This window comes from Alexandromys fortis, unplaced genomic scaffold (assembly GCF_014885135.2).
Source record: "Alexandromys fortis isolate MF-2015 unplaced genomic scaffold, M_Fortis_MF-2015_v1.1 scaffold_97, whole genome shotgun sequence".
In the NCBI taxonomy this organism is placed as follows: domain Eukaryota; kingdom Metazoa; phylum Chordata; class Mammalia; order Rodentia; family Cricetidae; genus Alexandromys; species Alexandromys fortis.
Genome location: NW_026067981.1, coordinates 4534323 through 4561930, shown reverse-complemented (window position 1 = coordinate 4561930; position 27608 = coordinate 4534323). Strand labels below are relative to the sequence as shown.

General features: G+C 38.7%; 1 protein-coding gene across 1 annotated transcript in view; it reads left to right on the top strand.

Moving 5' to 3' along the window:
- The window catches only part of Mael (maelstrom spermatogenic transposon silencer), a 31360-nt gene extending 5706 nt beyond the window's left edge, over positions 1 to 25654 (top strand). The window contains exons 6-12 of the mRNA XM_050158432.1: positions 11790 to 11914; positions 12908 to 12962; positions 13072 to 13213; positions 21542 to 21604; positions 22724 to 22856; positions 24763 to 24838; positions 25313 to 25654. Coding sequence (XP_050014389.1) covers positions 11790 to 11914; positions 12908 to 12962; positions 13072 to 13213; positions 21542 to 21604; positions 22724 to 22856; positions 24763 to 24838; positions 25313 to 25497 — 779 coding nt within the window. The 3' untranslated portion in view covers positions 25498 to 25654. The remainder of the gene's footprint in view (positions 1 to 11789; positions 11915 to 12907; positions 12963 to 13071; positions 13214 to 21541; positions 21605 to 22723; positions 22857 to 24762; positions 24839 to 25312) is intronic.
- Positions 25655 to 27608: the final 1954 nt, after the last annotated feature.

Below are 27608 nucleotides of genomic sequence, written 5' to 3'. Positions count from 1 at the left end.
TGTCCCCATCTCAAGGTCGGTATGCTCACCACCACATCCAGGTGTTTCTGTTTTTTTAATGTGGATTTTAAGCTTTGAACTCAGTCTTCAGGATTACAAGACAAATATTTTTACCTGTTGAGCTGTCTTTGGCCCTATAATGCTGTTTTTCTGCATATATTTTGTACTTTCCCTTCATATTAATGAATTTGTGTGCCTTGGTTTAAAAAAAAAGAAAAAAGTACGGATCTGTTATTTTTCCTGGAAACAAAGCTGTGGGCTGAAAAGTTTAAGAGATTTTTCTTTCTTTTTTTTTTTTTTTTTTTTTTTTAGTTAATGCTTCCTTACATATTTTAAAATACGAAAAGAAGCTTATACAGAAAACACTTCATGATCTCCATCACAAGTTACATTATTTAAGGGCACTGTGCTACTAAGTAGATGGTAGTTAAAAGAAATGGAGGAGCTGGAGAGGTGGCTTACACTTCGGAGCACTCTGTGCTCTTCTAAAGGACAGGAGTTGAGTTTTAAGCACCTACATCAGGCAGCTCACAGCTATCTAATTCAGGGGATCCTTTGCCTCTTCTGGCTTCTACAGGCACCTACACTCAACACTCACAGGCATACATACATAGACATAAATAAAAATAAGATAAATCTTTCTTTAAAATCCAGAAATGAAACCAGGTACAGTAGCTCATGCTTGTAATTCTAGAGCTTGGAAGACTCAAGACACCCGCAGTTTGAGGCTAGCATGGGCTACAGAAAGTCCATTGCCAGCCTGTGCCACAGGGCAAGACTGTCTCAAAACTCAGCAAACAAAAATCCCAAGCACAATTTTATGAAACCTAATTTCTAATTTAATTTTCATGTTTGTACTTGAAAACCTAATTTTGGTTCGTCATTTGAATGAACACATTGCCTTCCTGCTGTGTGTCACTGATTGTTGAGAGTGTCACTGGCTTGCCATGTCCTTGCCACCTCAATCCAGATAAAACCTTTAACTATTCTATTGCATATTTCTGCAGTATTTTCACAGTAAAGTAACACAAAGCATCTCTCCTTTTTAAAGGCTGTTTCTATCTCATATATCTTACTAATGGACAGAAAGTTTCTTTTTTTCTCATGCTGAGGATCAAAACCTGATCAGTCCTTGTTCTGCTAGGCAGAGGCCCTCCTGATGTGCTGCATCCACAGCTGGGAATGGTTTATTTTTCTAGCTAATTGAAGCAGGATAGTATTTCTTATTCAGACAAACTTAAAATGTTTGGAGCTTGCCAATTTAAGCATGTCTTAAGTTGCCAATTAAATAACCCTGGGAAATCTGCCAATTAAATAAGTGATGGTTAGAGTGACAGCTGTGTTGACATAGTACCTAAAATGCCTGTGCTAATGTAAGCGCATGGATTCGGAGGGGACCGTGGAGCACAGACTGGTATACCAAGCCAGATTTATGTGTTGATGTGCTTTATTTAAGCAGTAGCCAGCAGACATCCACATAGATTTCTGAGAGCTATCATAGATGGCTCAGTGGGTAAAAGTGCTTCACAGTAAAGAATTCAGGATTGAAAGACATTTTAGTGTGGAGTCCAGTGACAGCTCCTCCCCCACTTAGGTTCCTCACAAAGAGGTGCTTCAGCTTCTGTGTGAGCTTGGGACTAAGAGGTCTTGACTTTCCTCCCTCACTTCAACTTCTGTTCATTTCACTGGTTAATGGTTTTTCTTGAGAGAAGTTCTGCTTTAAAAGAAGCAAAGCTTTGAATCCTGATTTGCAGCTTTCTATATGAAAGGTTCTTTGGCTTTTCAAACGCATTAAATACAAAGAATGTACCACTGACTTATAGTGTAGAATATTAATGAGCAGCAGTGTGCTCACCAGTCAGCTGACAACAGCACAGTCCCCAGCACCACTGGCAGTCTCTCTCTCCTCTCCCCCTGGTCCTCTGCAAGAGAAGTGTTCTGAATTCTGTTAGTCATTATCTTTTCTGAATAATTTTACTATGTGTATATATAGTAAGTATATATACACATATATATTCACTTAAATATGTTTTGTTTATATAGATATGTACCTATATTTTAAGTACATTATCTTTTACTCATTTTTCTACTTGATATTCTTAAATTGTGTGTTTATTATATTACATATCTGTTTATTGCTCCATTGTGTGAAAGTGGCTTTTCTCAGCCTAGCCTTGCATTGTTCACTCTATATGAGGTCTCTCTTTAAGTCTCAGTACTAGGTGCTGAGCCCTAGGTCTTGTGCATGCTAAGTAAGTACTCTACCACTGAGCTACATCTCTAGCCCTGTGTGGTACCTTTTAATAAGCACAAGTGTTGGGTTCTAGTTTAGCAAGTCAGCCATTTTTTTTATCAACTGTGAATCTTTGTGTCTTAATACACCACTTAAAGGTTTAGTCTCCTATTTTCTTCTAAAATTTGCAAAGTTTCTTTTTTTGTATCTGATACTTATTCCACCTGGAATTGCCTTGTGTATGCTATGAGGTGGCAATTTCACAGTTTTCTCCTGCAGACAACCAGTATCTCGGCATTGTTATTGAATAACCTGCTTTCCCCCGATATATAGTGTCTTTTAGGTCAGACCATACCTCTACTTGTTTTCTGTTATTGGTCTACTAGCATTGGGGGAGAGGGGGCCTTAGCTATCATATTCTTGGTTAAGCATAATGGTTTGAAAATCTTTAGATAGCTCCCCTGACCTTGTTCTGTAATATCATAGCAATTTCTGACCTCTATTTTTCATCCACAATTTACAATCAGTTTTTCATGACCACCTGTAAATATTTAGGTCATTTTAAAGAAATAGCCTTCATAATGTTGCTTTTCCATCTGTGAACATGAACAGCTTATTTCTTCAGGTCCATACTTTCTTTAACATAGTTACTACTAACAATCTTAATAGCATTTGCTAATTTTACTTTATTTGAGATGGGGTCTCACCTTGGCTGACCTAGAATTCCCTACATAGAACAGGTTATCATCCTATTTGCAGCAGTCCTCGTTTCTCTGCTTCCTGAGTGCCTACATCACCATGAGGCTTCTTGTTGTCTTGTAAGTGCTGTGTTTTGAATTGCATCTTCTGGTTGTTTACTTGGCTTTGCGTTGTATGAAGGCTAGGATCTCTAGTTTCCCGTTTTCACCAACAGGTTCTTTGCTATAGTTTCCTCTTTCCTGACTGCCCTTATTTTTTGCTGTACGTACTTTATCAGAGTGAAGAACATCCTTCTGTTTCCAACTTGATTATGGATTACAATTAAATATTTTAATAAGGATGCTCTTTCAAAATCTCCAGATTTACCAAAATTAAACTGGTTTTGCCCTCTAGAGCAAACCCAACATAGTAACCATAAGCCTCTTAATTGTTGAGTTTGACTTGCTCGTGATTGTCTTAGAGTCTGTGCATTTTATGTTGCTGTTGACATTGTCTCATTTGGTTGTCAAGGTTATTTTGCTGTAATGGAAGATGAGGGAAAATGGATTGGGGGATATATTTTCATTACTTTTAAATTTGGTTTCTGGGTGTATGGAAAGTATAAAGTAAGTTTCTTTGAACACAAGAGGCCTAGTTATTTTACAGACTTGTATTACAATTATCTTTGTTGGGCTGTTTTCATAGTCTCTTGGTTATCATGTTTGCCAGATATACCCATCCTGTGCACTGTGTGTGAGTGAGTGATCATATTATTATCCCAAAATGTTTATGTTGTGTCTGGCAGAAAACTAGAATGAGGGGGCATCTAAGATGACCTTAGTGCATGAACAGGGATTGAGGTAATTTAAATTATGCTTCAGATTTTACAAGGACCAATCCATCTTTTTAATGAAAAGAGAGAAAGTAGACAGATTACCACCAAAGAATTATACATAGAATTTGTAGCAAAAGCAGTGGAAATCACAAAACAATGTATTTTATTAATATTTTTATATAGGGTTTCTTATATATCGAGTATGGCCTCAGACTCTATGTAGAGATAACCTTGAGTTTCTGGTCTTCTGCCCCAGCCTCCCAAGTGCTATGACTACAGAGATGCACCACCATGTTTAACATTTTATTTACGTATTAGTGGGAGAAAAGAGCTTAAATTTTTATTGAATCTGCTAAAAGTTCTGTCTGGTGTCTGAGTCTTTAAATCTTCCTCAGCTCTCCAGTGTTTATTCCCTTCCAAGATCCCAGGCTCCTAATTCCCCATTCAATTGCTCTGTAGTACTTGAAGTAGACATTCCACTTGTTGAGCTTTTCCTCTGTAGTTGTGCAAAGCTGAACTTCATCTTTTTTATAGTTTTGCAATTTTATATTTTTCTTTTTTTCTAGTTATTTCACCTAAAAATCTTTTTTAATATTTATTTATTTATTTATTTAAGATTTCTGTCTCTTCCCCACCGCCGCCTCCCCTCCCCCAATCAAGTCCCCCTCCCTCGTCAGCCCAAAAAGCAATCAGGGTTCTCTGCCCTGTGGGAAGTCCAAGGACCACCCACCTCCATCCAGGTCTAGTAAGGTGAGCATCCACGAAACTGCCTAGGCTCCCACGAAACCAATAGGTCCAGTAGAATCAAAAACCCGTTGCCATTGTTCTTGAGGTCTCAGTAGTCCTCCTTGTCCGCTATGTTCAGCGAGACCAGTTTTGACCCAGGCTTTTTCAGACCCAGGCCAGCTGGCCTTGGTGAGTTCCTGATAGAACATCCCCATTGTCTCAGTGTATGGGTGCACCCCTCGCGGTCCTGAGTTCCTTGCTTGTGCTCTCTCTCCTTCTGCTCCTGATTTGGACCTTGAGATTTCAGTCCGGTGCTCCAATGTGGGTCTCTGTCTCTGTCTCCTTTCATCGCCTGATGAAGTTTAATATTCAGGAGGATGCCTATATGATTTTCTTTGGGTTCTCCTTCTTATTTAGCTTCTCTAAGAACCCGAATTATAGGTTCAATGTCCTTTATTTATGGCTAGAAACCAAATATGAGTGAGAACATCCCATGTTCCTCTTTTTGGGTCTGGCTTACCTCACTCAGGATGGTGTTTTCTATTTCCATCCATTTGCCTGCAAACTTCAAGAAGTCCTTGTTTTTTACTGCTGAGTAGTACTCTAATATGTATATATTCCATACTTTCTTCATCCATTCTTCAATTGAAGGGCATCTAGGTTGTTTCCAGGTTCTGGCTATTACAAACAATGCTGCTATAAACATAGTAGAGCATATACTTTTGTTGTGTGATAAGGCCTCTCTTGGGTATATTCCCAAGAGTGGTATTGCTGGGTCCATGGGTAGGTTGATCCCAAATTTCCTGAGAAACCTCCACACTGCTTTCCAGAGTGGTTGCACAAGTTTGCATTCCCACCAGCAATGGATGAGTGTACCCCTTTCTCCACAACCTCTCCAGCAAAGGCTATCATTGGTGTTTTTGATTTTTGCCATTCTGACAGGTGTAAGATGGTATCTTAAAGTTGTCTTGATTTGCATTTCCCTGATCGCTAAGGAAGTTGAGCATGACCTTAGGTGTCTTTTGGCCATTTGAACTTCTTCTGTTGAGAGATCTCTGTTCAACTCAGTGCCCCATTTTATAATTGGGTTGATTAGCCTTTTACGGTCTAGTTTCTTGAGTTCTTTATATATTTTGGAGATCAGACCTTTGTCAGTTGTGGGGTTGGTGAAGATCTTCTCCCAGTCAGTGGGTTGCCTTTCTGTCTTAGCAACAGTGTCCTTTGCTTTACAGAAGCTTCTCAGTCTCAGGAGGTCCCATTTATTCAATGAGGCCCTTACTGTCTGTGCTGCTGGGGTTATACGTAGGAAGTGGTCTCCTGTGCCCACGTGTTGTAGAGTACTTCCCACTTTCTCTTCAATCAGGTTCAGTGTGTTTGGACTGATATTGAGGTCTTTCACCCACTTGGACTTGAGTTTTGTGCATGGTGATAGATATGGGTCTATTTTCATTCTTCTACAGATTGACATCCAGTTTTGCCAGCACAATTTGTTGAAGATGCTCTCTTTTTTCCATTGTATACTTTTAGCTCCTTTATCGAAAATCAGGTGTTCATATGTTTGTGGGTTAAAGTCAGGGTCTTCTATTCGATTCCATTGGTCGACTTCTCTGTTTTTATGCCAATACCAAGCTGTTTTCAATACTGTAGCTCTGTAATAGAGTTTGAAGTCAGGGATGGTAATGCCTCCAGACGTTCCTTTATTGTATAAGATTGTTTTGGCTATCCTGGGTTTTTTGTTTTTCCATATAAAGTTGATTATTGTCTTCTCCAGATCTGTGAAGAATTTTGATGGGATTTTGATGGGGATTGCATTGAATCTATAGATTGCTTTTGGTAGAATTGCCATTTTTACTATGTTGATCCTCCCAATCCAAGAGCAAGGGAGGTCCTTCCATTTTCTGGTGTCCTCCTCTATTTCTTTCTTCAAAGACTTGAAGTTCTTGTCAAATAGATCTTTCACTTCCTTGGTCAGGGTTACCCCAAGATATTTTATGCTCTTTGTGGCTATCGTGAAAGGTGATGCTTCTGTGATTTCCCTCTCTGTTTCCTTATCCTTAGTGTATAGGAAGGCAACTGATTTTTTGGAGTTGATCTTGTATCCAGCCACGCTACTAAAGGTGTTTATCAGCTGTAGGAGTTCTTTGGTAGAATTTTTGGGGTCGCTTATGTATACTATCATGTCATCTGCAAATAACGAAAGCTTAACTTCTTCCTTTCCAATACGAATCCCCTTGATCCCCTTATGTTGTCTTATTGCTATTGCTAGAACTTCAAGCACTATATTGAAGAGGTATGGAGAGAGTGGACATCCTTGTCTTGTTCCTGATTTTAGTGGGATGGCTTTGAGTTTTTCTCCATTTAATTTAATGTTAGCTGTCGGTTTGCTGTAGATAGCTTTTATTATATTTAGGTATGACCCTTGTATCCCTATTCTCTCCAAGACCTTTATCATAAAGGGGTGTTGAATTTTGTCGAATGCTTTTTCCGCATCTAATGAAATGATCATATGGTTTTTTTCTTTCAGTCTATTTATATGGTGGATTACATTGATAGATTTGCGTATGTTGAACCAGCCCTGCATCTCTGGGATGAAGCCTACTTGATCATAATGGATAATTTTTCTGATGTGTTCTTGAATTCGGTTTGCCAGTATTTTATTGAGAATTTTTGCGTCGATATTCATGAGTGAGATAGGCCTGTAATTCTCTTTCTTGGTTGGGTCTTTGTGTGGTTTTGGTATCAGGGTAACTGTAGCTTCATAAAAGGAATTTGGCAATGACTTTTCTGTTTCTATATTGTGAAATACGTTAAGGAGTATAGGTATTAGCTCTTCTTGGAAGTTCTGGTAGAATTCTGCGTTGAACCCATCTGGTCCTGGGCTTTTTTTGGAAGGGAGATTTTTGATAACAGTTTCTAGTTCTTCGCGACTAACAGGTCTATTTAGATCATTCACCTGGTCTTGGTTTAGCTTTGGTATATGGTACTTATCTAAAAAAATGTCCATTTCTTTTGCATTTTCCAGTTTTGTGGCATACAGGCTTTTATAGTAAGATCTAATGATTCTCTGGATTTCCTCTGTGTCTGTGGTTATGTCCCCCCTTTCATTTCTGATTTTATTTATTTGCGTGTTCTCTCTCTGTTGTTTAGTTAGTTTGGATAGGGGTTTGTCGATCTTGTTGATTTTCTCCAAGAACCAACTTTTTGTTTCATTGATTCTTTGGACTGTTTTCTGTGTTTCTATTTTGTTGATTTCTGCCCTCAGTTTGATTATTTCCAGTCTTCTACTCCTTCTGGGCACCTCTGCTTCTTTTTTTTCTAAAGCTTTCAGGTGTGCCATTAAGTCCCCAATGTATGCTTTCTCTGTTTTCTTTAAGTGGGCACTTAGTGCTATGAACTTTCCTCTTAGCACTGCTTTCATCGTGTCCCATAGGTTTGAGTATGTTGTCTCTTTATTTTCATTAAATTCAAGGAAGACTTTAATTTCTTTCTTAATTTCTTCCTTGACCCAGGTGTGGTTCAGTAGTTGACTGTTCAGTTTCCATGAGTTTGTCGGCTTTCTGGGGGTAGCATAGTTGTTGCCATCTAACTTTAATCCGTGGTGATCTGATAAGACACAGGTGGACACTGATATTCTTTTGTATCTGTGGAGGTTTCCTTTGTTTCCGAGTATATGGTCAATTTTTGAGAAGGTTCCATGAGCTGCAGAGAAGAAGGTATATTCTTTCCTATTTGGGTGGAGTGTTCTGTAGATGTCTGTTAAGTCCATTTGCTTCATTACCTCCAATAATTCTCTTAATTCTCTATTAGGTTTCTGTCTGATTGACCTGTCCATTGGAGAGAGAGGTGTGTTGAAGTCTCCTACTATTAGTGTGTGTGGTTTTATGTCTGCCTTGAGTTTTAGAAATATTTCTTTTACATAAGTGGGTGCTTTTATATTAGGGGCATAGATATTCAGGATTGAGATGTCATCCTGATGAATTGTTCCTGTTATGAGTATAAAGTGTCCATCTCGATCTCTTCTGATTGATTTTAGTTTGAAGTCAGTTTTGTTGGAAATTAGTATGGCCACACCTGCTTTTTTGTTAGGACCATTTGCTTGAAAGACCTTTTCCCAACCTTTTACTCTGAGTAGATGCCTGTCTTTGTGGTTGAGATGTGTTTCTTGCAAACAGCAGAATGTTGGATCCTGTTTTCGTATCCAATCCCTTAGCCTGTGCCTTTTTATAGGTGAATTGAGACCATTAATATTAAGTGATATTAGTGACCAGTGGTTGTTTACTCCGGTTATTCTTACTGTTTTCGGTAGTAGAGTTTGTGTGTGTCCCTTCTTTGAGTTGTACTGGTGAAGGTTCGCTAGATTCCTGAGTTATTGTAGTCAGTGTTGGCAATGTTGGATTCCTTGGGTTGCGATTTTCCTTCTATTACTTTCTGTAGCGCTGGATTTGTGGCTACGTATTGTTTAAATTTGTTCTTATCCTGGAATGTCTTGTTTTCTCCATTGATAGTGAATACTAGCTTGGCTGGGTATAGAAGTTTGGGTTTGCATCCATGGTCTCTTAGTTTTTGAAGAACCTCTATCCAGGACCTTCTGGCTTTCATGGTTTCCATAGAGAAGTCAGGTGTAAGTCTGATCGGTTTACCTTTATAAGTTACTTGGCCTTTTTCCTTTGCAGCTCTTAATATTCTTTCTTTAACCTGTATATTTTGTGTTTTGATTATTATATGGCGAGGGGATGCTTTTCTTTGATCCAGTCTGTTTGGTGTTCTGTATGCTTCTTGGATATTCAAAGGAATATCTTTCTTTATGTTGGGAAAGTTTTCTTCCATAATTTTGTTAAATATATTTTCTGGGCCTTTGAGCTGTAATTCTTCCCCTTCTTCTATTCCTATTATTCTCAGGTTTGGTCTTTTTATTGTGTCCCATATTTCCTGAATGTTTTGTGATGAGAATTTGTTGGCTTTGCTGTTTTCTTTGATCAGTGCGTTTATTTTCTCTATGGTGTCCTCAGAATCTGAGATTCTTTCTTCTATTTCTTGTATTCTATTGATTATGCTTGTTTCTGTAGGCTCTGCTCGTTGACCTGGATTTTCCATATCCAGCTGGTGCTCAGTTTGTGTTTTCTTCCTTGCTTCCCTTTCAGTTTTCAATTCTTGAACTGTTTCCATTACCTGTTTGATCATTTTTTCTTGGTTTCCCAGGGTATCATGTACGTATTTACTCATTTCTTCAAACTTTTGGTTATACTTCTCATCCATTTCTATAAGGGCATTTTTCACATGTTGTTTAATGGACTCTATTGCTTTCATGAAGTCAATTTTTTTCCACTTCTTCCGTATTAGGGTGTTCAAGTCCATCTGTTGTAAGATCATTGGGTTCTGGTGTTTTCATGTTATTTTTTGGATTATTGGGTGAATTCTTGCCTTGGCGCCTGCCCATCTCCTCCTATCGAAGCTATCTAATGGATCTTTTAAAACCGGATCAGGTTTCCCTGTTGGCCAGGGGCTCCTCTTACAAAATGCTGTCGCTCTGTTTCCTGTCTCCTGCCAGGGGCCAAGTTCCCTCTCGCCCCTCAGAAGGGTCTTCAGGAACAGGACCTGGCTCCTTCCTTGCTAGGGATCTCGCCAACCAAAGGCCTACCTCTTTGCTTTAATTGTAGTGGGGCGATCTGCTCTCGGTGTTGTGCACCGGTCCCTGCTGTCTGCCGCCACTTGCACTGGTCTGCTGCCGCCTGCACAGGTGGTCTGCCGCCCCGCCTAGGCCTGCGCAGGTGATCTCCTGCCCTGCCCGGGCTTCTTTTATATTTTTCTATCAAATTTGAATAATTTGATAGGAATTTTGTTCAAACATAGTTTTTTCATTTAAAATCAGTTCCTAGTAACTTCCACACCAAAGACACTTTCTATGAACTTCATTTTGGTTCTCCTTCTTGCCTCTGTTTACCTGCTTTTACACAGTGTGTGAAAAGAAGGAATTTCAGAGTAACTTCATCAGAAAGGGATTACTTGCTTTTTGAGGCACTTATAGTGGGCTTAGGAATTGTGATCATAGATTCTGAAAGCACTTTGCTAAACCATTAGCCGTTTCTAGAACTGACAGTGACCTAAAACTATCCTTACAGTTTCCCAACTTCTTACTCCTTTATCAGATGTAAGTCTTAACTGCGGTACGTTTGTACTGCTCATATCTTCAAGGATACCTATATTATTTTGTGGGAGGGCTCATCTGAATTTACTTGGCCTTTTTTTTTCTTGGAGGTGTAGGGTTCTTCATCATATTGTCTTTTAAAAAATGATTGTTATTTTTAATGTGTATGGGTATCCATTGAGGCCATATGTAGGGGACTGGGTCCTCTGGAACTGGAGTTACAAATGGTTGTTAGCCACTATGTAGATGAGATTAGAGCTTGGGTCCTCTGGAAAAGCAGCCAGTGCTTCTAATCACATCTCTTCAGCCCATATTCCTTTTTTAAAAACAGTCATTGACCAGCAATATCGTTCAGGGGATAATGGCATTTGTTGCTAACTCTGAATACTTGAGTATAATCCTGGAACCCACATGGTAAGGAATTAACTCTTGTAGGTTGCTCTTTGGACTCCACATGCTTACACACACACACACACACACACACACACACACACACACACACAATGTAAATTTTTTTTTAATGAAAACGGGCTAGAGCAATTTGATCACTGGTTATAAAGTGATTGCTGCACAAGTGTGGGGCCAAGAGTTTAGACACCCAGAACCTACCTAAATGCCTAGTGCCTGTAATTCCAGCCTTAGGCAGAGACAGCAGATCCCCAGAGACTAGTCATATTAGCAAGCACTGAGTTTGATTGAATGACCCTGCCACAGTGAATAAGGTCGAAGAGATCAAGGATGATTCCTGATAACACTCTCAGGCCTCCTCATTCACACACACCCCATACAGGCAGGCGGGCAAACACACACAGACGAAAAAGAGAAAAATCAGTACTACTATGAAGCCCTCCAGCCTTATTTAACAAAACATTTTTGAAAGGCACCATGGGAACAATGCAAACACTATAAACTTGGTCATTAAGAAACTTGGGTTCAATAATGACTTCACTGTTCATTAACTATTTCTGGGAGTCTCTGTAGTTTCCTCTTAATTTATGTATGTGTTTCCCACCTCCATAAGATTCTGGGTTCAAGTATGTAAAGTACCTAATGAGAACCAGGCTTGATAGAAACACTCATGGGTAAACTACCCACTGCTCTCCTTCCTATTCCCACCCGGATAATACTTGTCTTGCTCAGTAGCTGAACTTCTACCTCTTTATTTCCCTCAGGTGATTCTAGTCACAAGATTCCTATTTCAAACTTTGAATTCGGGCATGACCAAGCAACTGTGTTACAAAACCTTTATAAATTTATTCATCCAAACCCAGGGAATTGGCCACCTATTTACTGCAAGGTAATATCCAATAAAATGTTTTTAAGATGCCCATTTAGACACCAGAAGAATTGAAAAGGCACTAAAAAAATTTCAGTTTTGTGTAAACAGACTGTGCTTTTGTTACCTGGCCATTGGTTAATAAAGAAGCTGCTTTGGCCTATGGCAGGGCAGAATATAGGTAGGTGGGAAAACTAAACTAAATGCAGGAAGAAAGAAGGTAAGTCAACAGGCACCATGTAGCTGCCAAGGGAGAAAGATGCCAGTAAGCTGCTGCCTCCTGGCAATTACAGATTAATAGAAATGGGTTAATTTAAGATGTAAGAGTTAGCTAGGAATACACACACCTACACCGTTGGCCAAACAGTGTTGTAATTAATATGGTTTCTCTGTGATTATTCTGGTCTGGATGGCTGGGAAAAAATTACAATCTTCATTTACAGTTTTGTGTTAGTTACATGTTTTAAAACATGCTCATTCTGAATTTATTTGTGTGTAATTAGTATGTCCTTTAAATCACTAATTTTGGAGGCAAAAGCTGAGTATAGTATTTTTTTAAAATTCCTCCTGAAATACCTACAATATCTTTTTAGCCTAACAAATGGATACTCATTCCCTTAACCCTTGTTTTGTGATGTTTAGAAAAGACATTTTTATCTCAATTTTCCAGAATAATAGTGAAGAATTGGGTCCTAAACTTACTGCATATTATAAATATTACCATGACCAGATCACATGTTCTGAACATTGACTTCATCATTGGTCCACCCTAAGTGTCACTTGCTTTTCATTAACTGTATTAAAACATATATATTTGTGTGTGTATACATACATATATATATGTATGTATGTATAGCCAGTTAGTTATAGCAGTAATTTTTCTAATGTATGCTATTTTTATATAATTTTCAATTAGTGTCTGTCTTTTCTACACATACCCAAGTTTGAAAGGACAGTGTTAATGAAAATAATTCTAAAAAGGAGAAAATAAAAGTAATGATTTTCCTTCTGCAGTCTGATGATAGAGCCAGAGTCAACTGGTGTTTGAAGCGTATGGAGCGGGCATCAGGTGAGTAGAACCTCAATCGTGCAGGAAGCATAGTCTATACTTTGGTTTTGATGTACGTGTTCTCTGTGCCCAAATTTACTAATTATGTTTTTCTGTTTACTAATGGAAGAAATCAGGCAAGAACTAGAACTTCTCACTGTAGAGGACCTTGTAGTGGGAATCTACCAGCAAAAATTCCTCAAGGAACCCTCTAAGACCTGGGTTAGAAGCCTCCTAGATGTGGCCATGTGGGACTATTCTAGCAACACAAGGTATTGATAATGATTTTGTAATTCACTGATGTTTTTTTTTTTTTAACTACATTCTGAGAAAATAGGCTTGGACTAGGTTTTGGGTTTGTGACTTTTTGGGTTGTTTGGTTTTGCCTTTTGTGAATCACTTTTCAGTTAAACCTTGTAAACTTATAGAAATAGTTTTGTTTTGTGGTTTTCAAGACAAGGTTTCTCTGTAGCTTTGGAGCATGTCCTGGAAATAACTCTTTTAGACCAGACTGGCCTCAAACTCACAGAGATCTGCCTGCCTCTGCCTCCCAAGTGCTGGGATTAAAGGCGTGCTCCACCACTGCCTGGTAAAAGAATAGTTTCCCATGTATGAGTATTTACCTTTGTGCACACCACTCCAGGTGATCCTGGAGTTCAGATGACGGTGTCAGATCCTCTGTTGCTAGGAACCAAACCCAGGACCTCTGCAGTGTTCTTCATCACTGAGCCAGCTCCAGCCTGGGGAAACTTATTTTTAGATACTGTTTTTAATATTGTATTTTTAGCATACAGTAATTGATAGAATTATTGCTGCTTTATACTAAAAGCAAAAACAAACAAACAAACAAAAACAAACAAACAAAAAAACCCTTGCCAAATAAACTGACTGTTCTTTACCAGTTAGAATTCCTCTACTGGTAAAGGATTGTTTTTTTGGTTTATTTAGACTTTACTTTTAATTTTTATTAAATTGCTTTCATATGTATATAATTTATACAAAGTGATATGTAAGTGAATTAAATTGGCAAAACTGTTCATTTTGAAATAATCCTAGATTTACTGAAAAATTAAGAGATTAATAAAATAAGCATAATACCCTTTTGGCTTCCTTAATTGTTAACATATGAACACATTTTCATAATTTGTTTCTAAATACATACACACTTTTTCTAAACCACTTGAGAGTAAATTGAAGTACCTTGCTTCTTTGTGTCTAGGTACAGCAATACCAAAGTAAGAATATTGCCATTAGCACACAAAACTGTTATCTAAACTGAAGTTCATAGGCTGCCAGTTCTTTCCTGATGCCTTTTCTAGATCAAACAGTATCTACAGTCCAGTACTGGATCACACTTTGTTAGTCATGCATATGCATTTGTGTTGTTGCTTGGACTTACCTGAAACTCATGACCCTTCTGCTTCAGGCTCCCAAGTGCTGGTATTACAGGCGTGTGCCACCACCCCTGGGGTCCATAGTCTCTTACAGTCTTTATTCTTTAAAGAGTAAAGTCCAATTAGTTTATAAAATGTTTCTCAGTTTGAGTTGGTTTTTATTTCCTGTTGACTAGGTTAAGGTTACACATTTTAGGAGGAATACCAAAAATAAAAAAATACGTCTTCTCGTATGTCACACTTGGAAGCATATTATGTTAGTTTGCCCCATTCCTGATATTGAGAACTTGATCTGTCTGTTAGTCACCTTACAACAGTTACTATTGTGCACCTCCCTCATAATGGGTTGACATGTTCTCAGCGCTAGAGGGTGCTATCTAAATAACATAAGGCCCTGGGTTCAGTCTCCAAAAATGTAATGTATTTTTGCAGAGAAATGTAATTCCTTGAATGTCAAATGCAAGTTCTGGCGTGCAGTGATGATTTGGTTGGAGTAGCTTCTTCTAAGCTTGTTAAGATAGTGAACTTCCTTAATTATTCCTTCAGTATTTATTAGTTAGAAGTCTATAATAAAGTGATTTTCTCCTACACAATTTCTATGAATTCTAACTTTATTCAATGAATTAAGTGCTCTTTGCTTTCTGGTACATTCTAGGTTCATCTTCTATTGCTCTACTCAACCCTTGGATTAGCAATTTCTCCAATTAGGACTTGTACCTTTCAAAGGCAGAGGGTGCTGAGTGAGAACCTGTTCAGTCTGTGTCTCACTGTTTGAGTTTTGGGATGCACTAAATGAAGTTTCAGTGTTGGTGGAACCTTGACAGTTGAGGACTCCTTTCTAGTTGACTGTAATCTGAGGATAGTCACAGTCATTTTCTCAAAAGTGACTTGAGTTATTTCTTTTTCACCCCTTCACAATAGTTCAGTCTGTTTGCTTGTTTATATTCCATGTTGGTTCCCCTCCATTTTGTTGGTAATTAGCCTTTGGATGTATAAAGCACTAGCATTGTTCAGCAGTGTATATTCAAAAGTGTCACTCACTTCATTGAAACCCTGTAAGAGCTTAAAATTTAGCTTGGAGAGAACTGAATCTTTATGTCGAGTTGTGTCCAAGGACAAAGGTTGTTTTTCTGTTGTTCAGATGAACACTGTCTCTGTGATATCTTTGTTTTTCACACAGGTTTGTAGGTTTATTATTGGTGTATTGTTGAGGGGAAGTTCCTTAGGAAATTTTGTTCTATGAAAACTGGTTGCTTCATAATTCTAATGGAATAAATTTGGTGATTCATTTTTTGGGGGAAAACTACACATGGTAAAATAGATTTTTAAATGTTTTTAATTGTCGTAAGGAAGGTAGCCTCAAAAAATGTTTCTAAAGTTTTATTGTTTTGTTATATTCTGTAGATTATGAAATGTCATTTTGTTTTTTTGTGTTTCATTTTAAGTTTATTTGAAAGTAACAAATTAAAAAATTAGCATGCTTCATTCTCATAGCGTGTTCTTTACAAATGTTAGCGTGTTTTGTTTTGTTTTCTCTGAATAAATGTCATTTTGAATAAGTACGTTTAATTCATTCTCTGACAAATTAAAATGCTTTTAAATGAGCAGATGGAAAGGCCTTCCTGGATTTTGTTTCTTTTAGTGAATTATGGATGTTTCTTTGACTATGAATTTGCATTAAGACCAAACAGTGTTGATTGCTTTATCAAAAACTACATAGAAGTTACTTATATATAGGGTATTTTTGATAACTTAGTATATAACCAATTTTATGACCTGTCCTGTGAGCACATGAGAATTTCTGTACCCTTTGTTTTGCATTATAGGATTTGACTCTGTCCAGATCTACACTGATTGTTAGCTAGTTGGTTTTCTGTTGCTATAATCAATGCCCAAGATAATCAGCCTATAAAGAGAAAGGGATGATTTTGATTTTGGAGCCTGTGGCTGTGTTCAGACAGTGCCTTGCAGTGGAGAGTGTATGTGGTAAAGCAAACTGCCTCACCTCATTACTGGGAAGGTAATAAAGAGGAGGGAGGAGACTGGTATTCTGCAGTCATCTTCATGGACACACACTAGCCTCAACTACATGAGGGGCTCCCACTCCCACCCACTCCTTTGTAAGATAAGGTCTCACATAAACCAGACTGTTCTGGAACCTACTATGTCAATCAGACTGGCCTCAAACTTAAGAGATCTGCCTGCCTCTGCCTCCTGAGTGCTAGAATAAAAGATGTGCACCACCATACCCTATACCTGTTTCTTACATAAATTTCTGTCACCTCCTAATAACACTAAGCAGAAACAATCTGCACCTTGAGCTCATTCTGCCTCACACTTGTGAGTGTTGAGAGTAGAGACCTCACCATGTCTGCAGACTTCCAGTTAATTCTCTGTCCTCTTGATATCTCGTCTATTGAGAATAGAATTTTACTGTATTTTCATACCTCCTTATACACTCTGTGACGCTGGTTAGTCTTTTATTTCATGTCTGTACATTAAGAAGTTTGGTGAATCTTGGTGTATAATAGGTTGAAGGGAGACTTAAAAGGTATTTCCTGTTTTGTTTTTTGGGTTTTGCATTGTTAAATTTTCACAGTCACTTTGTGTCTGTGAATTTCTGGAGAATTCAGCTCCATCGTGTTGTGTAATCCTTTTACAAAGCTTGTAATTTGCCTAGCTTTAGCAATGTAGTTTTTTTAGCCTAGAGATTTTACTACTTTGCCATCCTTTATATTGGTAGCTCCTCTCAGTTTGTTGTTTAAGGTCCACTTTCTGTGGTGTCTGGTAAACCATTTCAGTATGCAGAAACTGACTTCTGTTTCTAGAGCTTTTTCACAGGTTATAATTTTTCTTCCACTCTAAATTTTGTTAAAGAGATCTATGATATATGCTTCTATCTTATCTTTCACTTTATTTTCTCTTTTTACTCTTGAATTATTTGCCAGTTTTTTGGCTTTTTTAGTTTCTTTTTCAGAACGAATCTGTATATCTTTGGGCAGTTCATAATCTATTTAGATTCTTAACTTTTTTTGATTTCTGAGTCTAGTCAACTCTTTCTCATTTTAAAAATTGTTTAGTTCTAAATTTTTCTTATCCCAACTATGTTTCCATTTTCTTACACACTTGTGTGAGAACATTTAATTCCATGTGGAATGTTATGTTAGAATTCCTTATGATATTTTTGGAAGTCACAGGTGCTTTCTTAGTTTATGTTCCAATAGCTTTCTGTGAATGAGGCCTCTGTTTCCCTTGTCTCTTGGACAGCAGTTTTTGACTTAACGTGTGAGTTCAGTTCAAGAGCTCCCTCTTCTGTCAGTGCAGCAACCGAAAAAGCTAGTGACTTGGGTGGAAGGAAGGTGGCTGATTTTCTCTTTTTGTTTGGTCCAATGGGATCCTAACTTTATTTCTTTGGCTCCTCCTCACCATTATCCAGTGCAGTAGTTCTCAGCCTGTGGTTGAGATCTCTTTGGGGGTTGACCGTCCCTTTCACAGGGGTCACATTTTACATTACAATCATGACAGTAGCAATAATTATAGTTATGAAGTAGCATAGTGGGTGATTTTGTGTGTCAGTTTGACCAAACTTGAGTCATCAACTGAGGAAGCACCTCCTTAAGATCCGGCTGTAAGGCATTTTCTCATTTAGTGCTCTCTGGGAAGAACCTAGCCCATGGTGGGTGGTGCCATCCCTTGGCTGGTGGTCCCAGTTCTATAAGAAGGTGGGCTGAGCAAGCCGTGGGAAGCAAGCCAGTAAGCAGTTCAACCAGTCTCTTCATCAAACTGCCTGTGGGATCCTGCCCAGTTTGAGTTCCCATCCTGACTTCCTTCAGTGATGAACAGCAATGCTGACTTATAAGCCAGATAAACTCTTTCCTTCCCAACTTGACTTTTGGCCATAGTATTTAGTTGCAGCAATAGAAACCCTAACTAAGACAAACAGCAATTAAAATAATTTTATGGTTGGAGTCTCCACAACATGAAGAACTGTATTAAAGGGTTGCAGCATTGGGAGGTTGAGAACCACCGATCTGGTATCTAAAGAGCTCTTCTACTTCTAATCTTCCCCAACATAAAGGTGCTTTCTTATAGACAAGGGCTTTGCTCACCAAGTCTCTGCTTCAGTGATTGTATGGAGTGGGGATGATTTACATTTAGTCTTAGGCACTCTTGTTTCCTTTTTCTTTCATTCCTACAGTTTTCTAAACTCCACAGTTGACATGAAGACTTAGAGGAGAGACTGAAAATTTTCTCCATTTGAAATATAAAGCTTTCTGTTTATTCTAGAGTTTTTAATATTCTGTCTTTCATAAAATCTTGTCTACTTTTTGTTGTCATCATTATTGTTGATCTGTGAAGTGTGTGAGGGATGTGTTAGGATATTTAGACTCAATACAATTACTTTGGTTACTGACCAAAGAATTTCTAAAACTTTATGTTCAGAAGTATTTGGCCCCTGTGCCATTGGCAATGTTGTTAAAGTAGCACTTTGTTTTAAAAAGATCCCCAGTGTTGTCTGGAATTGTCTTCCAAATAATTGACCTTTGGTGCACATTTCTGTTTTGGCCTTTTCTTTACCTTACTAAAATAGATCAATAAAATGTAGCAAAACACACACACACACACAATGTAATTGTTTCCATACACTTCAATGGCAACTGTAGAATATCTTTGTATAATATGGATTTTAAACAGAAGAAATATACTGTTAGGTTTGGTAAATACAAGTGCAGCAAGACTAGGATAGCTTTACTGTCAGGCATTTTTTGAGGCCTGTGCCACAGAGCTGGTTCAGAAAGAGACTGATGGACATGGTGCTGCAGCCAGCATAGTAAAGTATTTGGACCAAATGCCCTCTGCCTTTCACTGAGCACTTAATATATAGTGAGATTGTAAGGGAATTTGAGTTTAAGAAACTATAGAAACTAATTAGAAAATGTGACCCAGGTATAGTAGTACACACCTCTAATCCCAGCACTCAGAGTCAGAGACAGGATTATTACAAGTACAAGGCTATCCTGATCTGCATAGGTAGTACCAGGCCAGCCAGGACCCTGCCAAAACAAAACTTACTGCATGTATTTTCCTATGCCCTGCAGGCACTTAATGCTGAAGTCAAATAGCAAAATAATATTCCCCTGCCTTCATGCAGCTAACATAGGGAAGATACATGCAACAACTAATTAAGAAAATTGGCATTTTAACTTATAATAAGTGCTTTTAAAAGTCAACCAAGAAGTGTGTGGAAGGGGAGACTACAAAATGAATGGTCCAGGAGAATATTTAAATTGTAATATGAAAGCTAAGAACTGAAGCAGAAGAAAGATAAAAAATGAAGAGCCTTGTTAGAAATAGGATTCTACTAACTAGGAAAGAAAATAGATTAGGTTTCTTAAAGGTCTCGGGTTCTTTTTACAGATGTATTGAAAGGAGATAAGGAGGTTTGGAGCCTATGATTATTAAATGAGCTGGCAATAAATTATTTGGTACTAGGGTGGTGACAGACAGAGAGGAATAGGTTTAAGATTGGTAAAAAGCAGTAGGACCTTGCTTAAGGACTAGAGCTGGGGAGAGAATTGAAACAGAATAACAATGTATGATTGGTTAGATGGGGTGAAAGAATCACATTTAGAATATTCTGAGAGACTGGTGAGTGTCTGATGAACTTGTGTGTAGATGAGATCATTACAGAAGCTCAGCAAGAAGAGGACCTAATGCAGAACCCTTAGAAATAGGCTTTGCCATTATCATAAAGCTTGAGCAGTGGCTGTGGCTGTGCAGATGTCAGCACTCCAGCTCCAGTTGCTATGTGACACAGATGGTAGTCATTGCCAGTGCTCATGATGAAGACTGGAAAGTGAGAAGAAAGCCATGCTGAGTGCAGTAACTTCACAGACCGCCATGAACTACTTACTTCCTGGGTTAGGACTGTGTCTTCACTCTTGTTTTGGTTATTACAGGTCAGACCTGTAATGGAAAGCATGTATCTGGGTAGGTCCTCTTGACTTGAATTCTAGACAAGGAACAAAACTAATAACCAAAACTTAACTTGCTACTTCCATGTGGTTATCTACAAATGTAATTTAGTTCTTCAGTCCTCAATTTCGAGCTTTATGAATCATACATTCATATTATCTTTGAAAATACGGGGGAATTTTAGATTGATGTTAGATCAGTTAACTGTCATTTGGCACAAATAACTTTTTATAGTTATTGAACAGCATTTTTGTGGTTTTAAATGAAGATTCTTGGTAAGCTTTATTGATAGCAGTGCTGTCTGGATCTTAGTAGATGTTACTTAGTGGGAAAGCAAGTTTGCATTGACTCTCATGAAAGTATGTTTCTGTGTTTGTAACTCTGGGTTAAATCATTAACTTTGGTCATTTCCTTTTCAACTTTTTCTCTTGTCTCCAAACACCACATTCTCAGTGGTGCCTTGCTGGTCACTCCATCTGAACTGTTGGCTTCTGCTTCACAGTATTGTCACTGCTGTTTAAAGTTTTTCATTAAGCATGCCTGTATGTGTTTTTAGTCTACCTTTAGTCTACCTAGAAAGTGAGTGTTGTGAGATGATTTCGTTCAGTAATGTGTCCTTCGTGCCTAGCAAAATGTGTGCAGTTCATGTTTAGTGACTGAGTATGTTAACATTAGTTACTACTAATGTTCATGTTTAGTGACTGAGTGTATGTTAACATTAGTTACTACTGCACTTTAAGTGCAGTCACCTCACTTTAAAATTTAATTGTATGGTTATGTGTGGTTTGCATATTAAGAATTTTCACTGGAGGAATTTTCACCATACAACTCTATTTTAAAATCTATATTAAATTAATCTTTGGGGCCAGCAAGATCACTGAGTGAGTAAAGGTGCTTGCCCGTCAGCGTTTGATCCTGGAAAGCCACATGGCAAAGAAAAGAGCCAACCCTGCAAGTTTCCCTCTCACTGCCACTTAAGCACACACACAAATACCACAATAAATAAGAGTAAAAAGTGTAAAAAATTTTGGATAATGGTATCAGATTTTATTAAATAATCTCAGCTAGTTGAATTGGAAATCTGGCATTCAAAAACCCCTAATGCAGTTCATTTAGTTTAGCTACTTCAGTTAGTGCTGTTTTTCCTCGTACTGGGGGTGGCACCAGACACTTATCATAAGCTCCACCTCAACCATTTATTAGTACATTAAGCTCCTTTTTCTTGTACAGGTGCAAGTGGCATGAAGAAAATGATATTCTCTTCTGTGCTTTAGCTGTTTGCAAGAAAATCGCGTAAGTTTGAGGAGGAGTCCCCCTCAGTGCTTTGCTGTGCTTCTGCAGGGAGTCCTTTGCCAGTTGTGCTTGCTCTCGCTCCTCGGCTGGGGGCGGGGCGGGGGGGGGTGAATGTCTGTCTGCTCATCTTTCTTACTGAAGCCCAATGAAAATAAATGTGGAGATTTTTCTTTATGTTACTTTTTACTGTTCTGTTTCACTACTTACCAAACAATTTGTGGGAATCTTCAGAAGCATTTGTTGAAGTTTTTTCCTTCTTGGGCCTCTTAAAGAGAGACAATTTTCTGCTAGCATTAAGAATGTCACTTACTTGAATGGTGCCCTAAAACTGTAAACCAGTTCTTCTTGTTTTGTAATGGAAGCACCTACAGCCCTGTTCTAGTTTGCTTTCTGGTGGTGTGACAAGCACCATGACCAGAAGCAGCTTAAGGGGGGAAAGGATTTATTTGACTTACCCTTCTAGGTCACAGCACCCATCACTGAGGGATGTCAGGGCAAGAACTCAAGCAGGAAACAGGAACCATGGAGGAATGCTACTTGCTGGCTCACCCTAGGCTCATGTTTAACTGGGTTTCTTATGCAGCCTAGGATTGGTGCTGACAGTGATAGCCTGGCCCTCTGGGTTGGTTAACAACAAAGACAATGCCCACAGACCTGTCTGAACTAGACAATTCCTCACCCGAGGTTTTCTTCTCAGGTTGACTCCAGGCTGTGTCAAGTTGGCAGCTGAAGCCAACTAAGTCAAGCGCCAAGTCTCTGAGCGCTCTGCTAGCACCTTTCCGTGCAAATGCTACTTAGTTTTGAGGAGTCACTGTTCATGGCTGTGGCTTAATTTCTGCTTCTGCCTTCTTTCCTTAAACATTGGAAAATCCTACTGATTCTTACCCCCACTTCCGTCCCTTGTAGCAAACCTGAAAATTTATCTGCTGGTCGTGAGATTGTGTCCCAGTAATAACGTTCATGGTTTGAATGCTGTCTGTTCCATCTCTGAATCTTTAGATTTTCCTCAAAGTTAGAATAATACCTCTGAGATGTTCCCTTTGTTCGGAAACTTAACTGAATACTTTTGGTGTGAAGTGGATGGAGTTGCTCTAGTGAGATCCGTCTTCTTTCTTAAAGGTACTGCATCAGTAATTCTCTCGCCACTCTGTTTGGAATCCAGCTCACTGGAGCTCATGTGCCACTCCAAGACTATGAGGCCAGCAACAGTGTGACGCCCAAAATGGTCGTACTGGATGCGGGGCGTTACCAGGTAAGGAAACCTCTGTTGTTAGCAGACTCTTTGAGGGAAAATCTGTTTTTCTTGTTTCTAGTTTGATTCTAAGCACAGTTTCTCTGTTGGCATTTTCAAGTGAAGATCTATTTTCCTCTGTCATTTGAAGATAGTGTGTTTGATTGTTTTTAGCTTCTAGACTTCTTCAGACCTTCTTCCTACAATTCCTAAGTTCTGAAGCTCATGCTGTCTATGCTACAGTACCTGGCAACCTGACTGGGGAACCAGTGGGCACTTTAGTTGGGGCTCCTCATTAGAGTGGTACTTAACCAAGGGACTAGTTTTCTAATATCTGCATTTTCACTTTTCCCACTACGTAATCCTTCTAGCTCCCAGTTCTTTGTTTCTTTACTTATTCTCCTCCCCTGCCCCATACCACATAAATCCCCACTCCTATGATTGTATCCCATCCAGTGCTATTGCTTCCAGTCTAAACTTACTCCCAACCATCTTCCTCTAGCAACTCAGTACCAGCAATTCTTTGACCTCTGCAGTGACCTGTAATTCACTTACAGCTCTGCTGTCTCATGTTTCTTTATAGGAGCTACTGCACTGAAGTGTGTATAAAGTTGTGGCCTCTTGTTCATATTTTCTTTTTACCACTTCCATCCCCACCTTTACTCTCTTCCATTCCAACCTAGGAATTTTAGTCTGTCTTTTCTACTACTTTATCTAAACTCCATTAATCCTCTTGTCTTCACCATACTTGGTTGACAGATTAATCCTAATTAAATGTAACTCTTCACTTCCACTCCTTATATTCGTGAATTGAAATGAATCTAGAATGAAACTACAATGCTGCCAGGTATGGGAGCAAATAGCTCTAATCCCAGCCTTTTTACAAGCTAGAGAAAGAATTTCACAAGTTCAGGGTCAGCTTGGGCTGCATAGCAAGTTTGAGGACAGCATAGGCAGGTGAGACTATTTGGTTTTAAACTTAAATAATGGAGGGCTGTCCTTGCCTGATATAATATACAAGTCCCCGAGTTTAGTCAACACAAACACACGCACACACACATGCCTACATGCACACACACATACACATGCACGCACCCATGCACATGTAGGAAACTTCTATAGCACTATAGCACCATAATGACTAATCTTAACTAAATATCTTTTATGATCAACTTCATCAATTCATTGTCTTGTCTGCAGTCATCATTTCTCTCATCTAATTAATTTCTCATGTATTATTTTTTCAATTTCTTTCTCCTTTTCTCCCACCTTTGCTGTAGCCAATACTGATGCTGCTGCTTTTCCAGGAAAGCAGAATCAATCACAGATTTTTACACATTTCTACCACTTCAGCTATCTGCTTATATGCTAGTCTCTGCTTTTTCTGTGATATTAGTAAGTATTCTCTGTTCCTATCTAAAACTTATGTATAGATCTTTTCTTTCACTAACTAAAGACACAGCTGCAGTGATTCTAGTTTTTTACTCTTTAGGGCTCCCTCTATTCTGAGTCATCTTTTGCATTTCTGTGTCTGTGTGTAGACATGCCTGTCCACATGTGACATAGTGTACACGTGGTTGTTAGAGAACTTAGAGGAGTTGTGTATCTCCTACCATTTGGGTTCCAGGGATCAAACTCGGGTCATCAAGATTGGAACAAGCACCTTTTCCCATTTTGCCAGACCTGTTATCGCTCTTACCAAAATAAACATACCACAATCTAATGTGTTTTAAAACAACAAACAAGCAAACTCTTAAGCCTGTGACCCTCAGGTCTCTGTAGTCACCTGTCTCCTTCTTTACTGAACACCAAACTAAACACTGGGAAAATACATATGGTAGTTTGCCTTTTTTAATGTGGAGTTAAAGTAGACCATTTAATAATTAACAATAAGCATATTTCCTGTCATTTTCCTGTTCCTTTACAGAAGCTAAGAGTTGAGAGTCCAGGATTCTGTCATTTCAACTCTTACAAACAGGAACAAAGGTCAAACACATCCACTGGTGAGTACTTTCAGCTTTATAAGATTGGGATTACACCATACAAAGATCCCTGGGTGTCCCTGGGTGGGCATGAGGAGCATTTTGTTTGGAATTAGTTGTTAAAATGATATGAACTTGTTTTTTGTCCCTAGTGGAATGTAATATTCCTCAGACTTTTGTGCAGGATATTTCTGAGAAACCCTGTTTTTCTTACAGCAACTACAGTTTCATAGTTTTGATGTCATAAATACATGAGATGAGAAATTCCAAAAGCTAGTTACATGGAATTTCATTTGATACCTAAAGAACTTCAGTTGGGGTCTCTTGCCCTAAAAACAAAAGGAAACCTTTTTCTTAACCTACTTACCTTCTACTCATGATTTTTTAAATTATAACTTACTGAGAGTCCTACTGTGGGATGAAGTGACCTGAAATGCCTCTTTAAATCAAACGTAAAGTTTCTGTGCCTGTTTAATTATCTTTGCAACACTCTAGGTTGTTACCCATCTGGGGTGAAAATTTCTGGCCCCAACAGCAATGTTCGAGGAAGAGGGATCACCCGCCTGCTAGAGAGCATCTCCAGCTCCTCCAACATCCACAGATTCTCCAACTGTGAAACTTCACTCTCTACTTACATGTCCCAAAAAGATGGGTACAAATCTTTCTCTTCCTTTTCTTAATGATGGTACTTTTGCAATTTCTGGAAAAATAACAATCCTAACTTCCTTTCTGACTACAGTCATATTAAGCAAACAGATTACATCAATAGTAAATGTCACTCCTCTAAAAACGACTTAACTTGTAAGGAAACTATTTCATAGATTAAAAATAATTGTGGTTGGAGAAGAATTTTGACATTCTTGCTTGTCTGTGTGTCTGTGTTTCCTTTATTTTCTTCTAAGACTTAATACTTGTGGTATGATGGGTGTGTCCCTAAGGTTCTGAATTCTAGAACAAAACTGGCAATTTCAGAGTATTTGAAAATGTTATACACTTCTTTCCCCTGAAGTAAAGGTATTAAGTTATCCGTTACAAAACACTCTAAGATAATATTAATTTATTTCTTCCCATTATAAAATGTTAACCTTAGATACCAAAGGCTATTTGCATTGCACATAACTAAGAAAATTAGCCTTTAACACAAATAATGATTTGTTATTTTAAATAGTCTTTGACGTAATTTGTCTTTGGCAAAAGAAACCAGTTACAGGATGACAGTACAGAACGAAGATGAGAGAACTGCCATTTACTCCGAGTCCCAGAGCAAATAAAAACCAAACCATATTATTAATGTAGTCCAAGCCATTTTTCCCCTTCAAAAAGAATTTTTGGGCACTGAACTAAAAATTATTAGTATCCTTTTAAAAACTAAACATTAACTGATACTGTCATTGGGCATCTGCTTAACAGGGATCTCCTCTGACTCCTGCAGTGGCCGTAACCAAGGCCAGTGACTGCTGTAAAGTCTCACATCAGTTACTGCTGTTGTGAGACAGGTGTTCTGGAACATTCGTGGCCCATGTCAGCCTGAAACTCTCATCCTTTCTTTGCCTCCTTGTAAGGGCAAATGATTTTAGCCACTTTGCTGTGCACAGACTTTTATTTTTGATTCGATCTATGAGAAGGAACTTTCATGAGCCATGAAATTGGTTAATAAAGAGAGATTTATTCTACAAGGAGGCTTAATTGAAACAAAGGAATAGAGTGGGAAGAGACCCCAAGACAGGGGGCTTCCCCTGGGAATTTACCACTAGGCGTTCTGTATACAGCCCAGAAAACATGGACATAGGCATCCCAATAAACATCACAGGAACAGGCTTACATTCGTCTGACTGCCTGTCTCTCCCGGGTTGAAACAGCAGCAGCAAGAGGCGTTCTGAGGCAAGTTTTTTAAGCCTCATGAACAAGGGGGGCTCATTGCCCAGTCATTGGCAATCATCCAAACACCTGGTCCGTATGCACGTCCACTCCCAGACATTGGCCAGATGTCAAAGATGCGAAGCTCATCAACAGGTCTCTATCTTAATTAAAACAAAAACACTCCCCATTCTAGATCCTGAGAACTGGCCAGGTTCTCAAAACAGAGAAGAGGGGTCATCTACAGTTCATGTGTAAGGCATGAACTGTAGAGCCTTAACACAAGCCTCTCCATTTTAGAATTGCTCTCCTTACTCTCCTGAGCACTGGAATTTGAAGCATGTACCCATAAAGGTACATGTACCCACATATACTCACTGCTTTTGGTTGTAACTGTTTGGGTTCATGACTTACCCACTCTACTGTAAGGTTCCACTTCCTATGCTTAGTAGGTGTCAGCATCAATAGTTACTGTTGCCAGTAGAGAGACACAGAGTCTCAGAGCCTCCTCAGAAGTGTAGATGAAAGGACCAATCACCATTCTTATCCTGGATAATCTCATATTATCCAGGATATTATGAGCATGCTCTTAAGCATCTGCCTGATGTTGGGTTTGTTGGGTTTTGAATATACTAAAATGAAGACAGCTCCTGATGTTAAGTAGTTCACTGTGGAGGTGATAAACTGCTGCATGAATTCTCTTCAGCATGAGGGAAGATGGACACGCGCACCAGAGGGAATCCAGAAATGCATCCTTGGAGTGGCTTTCCACAAGAATGTCCAAATCCCTGAGTAGGCAAAAGAATCTTCCACAAGCAGTCCTAGGACAGCCAGACATGGACATAAAGAAAACTCTTGGTGTCTCCTTTAAATTCATGCTGAAACTTAATCCTAGTAGTTACATTGAGTTACTGAGTTAGGAAAGGCCGTTCCA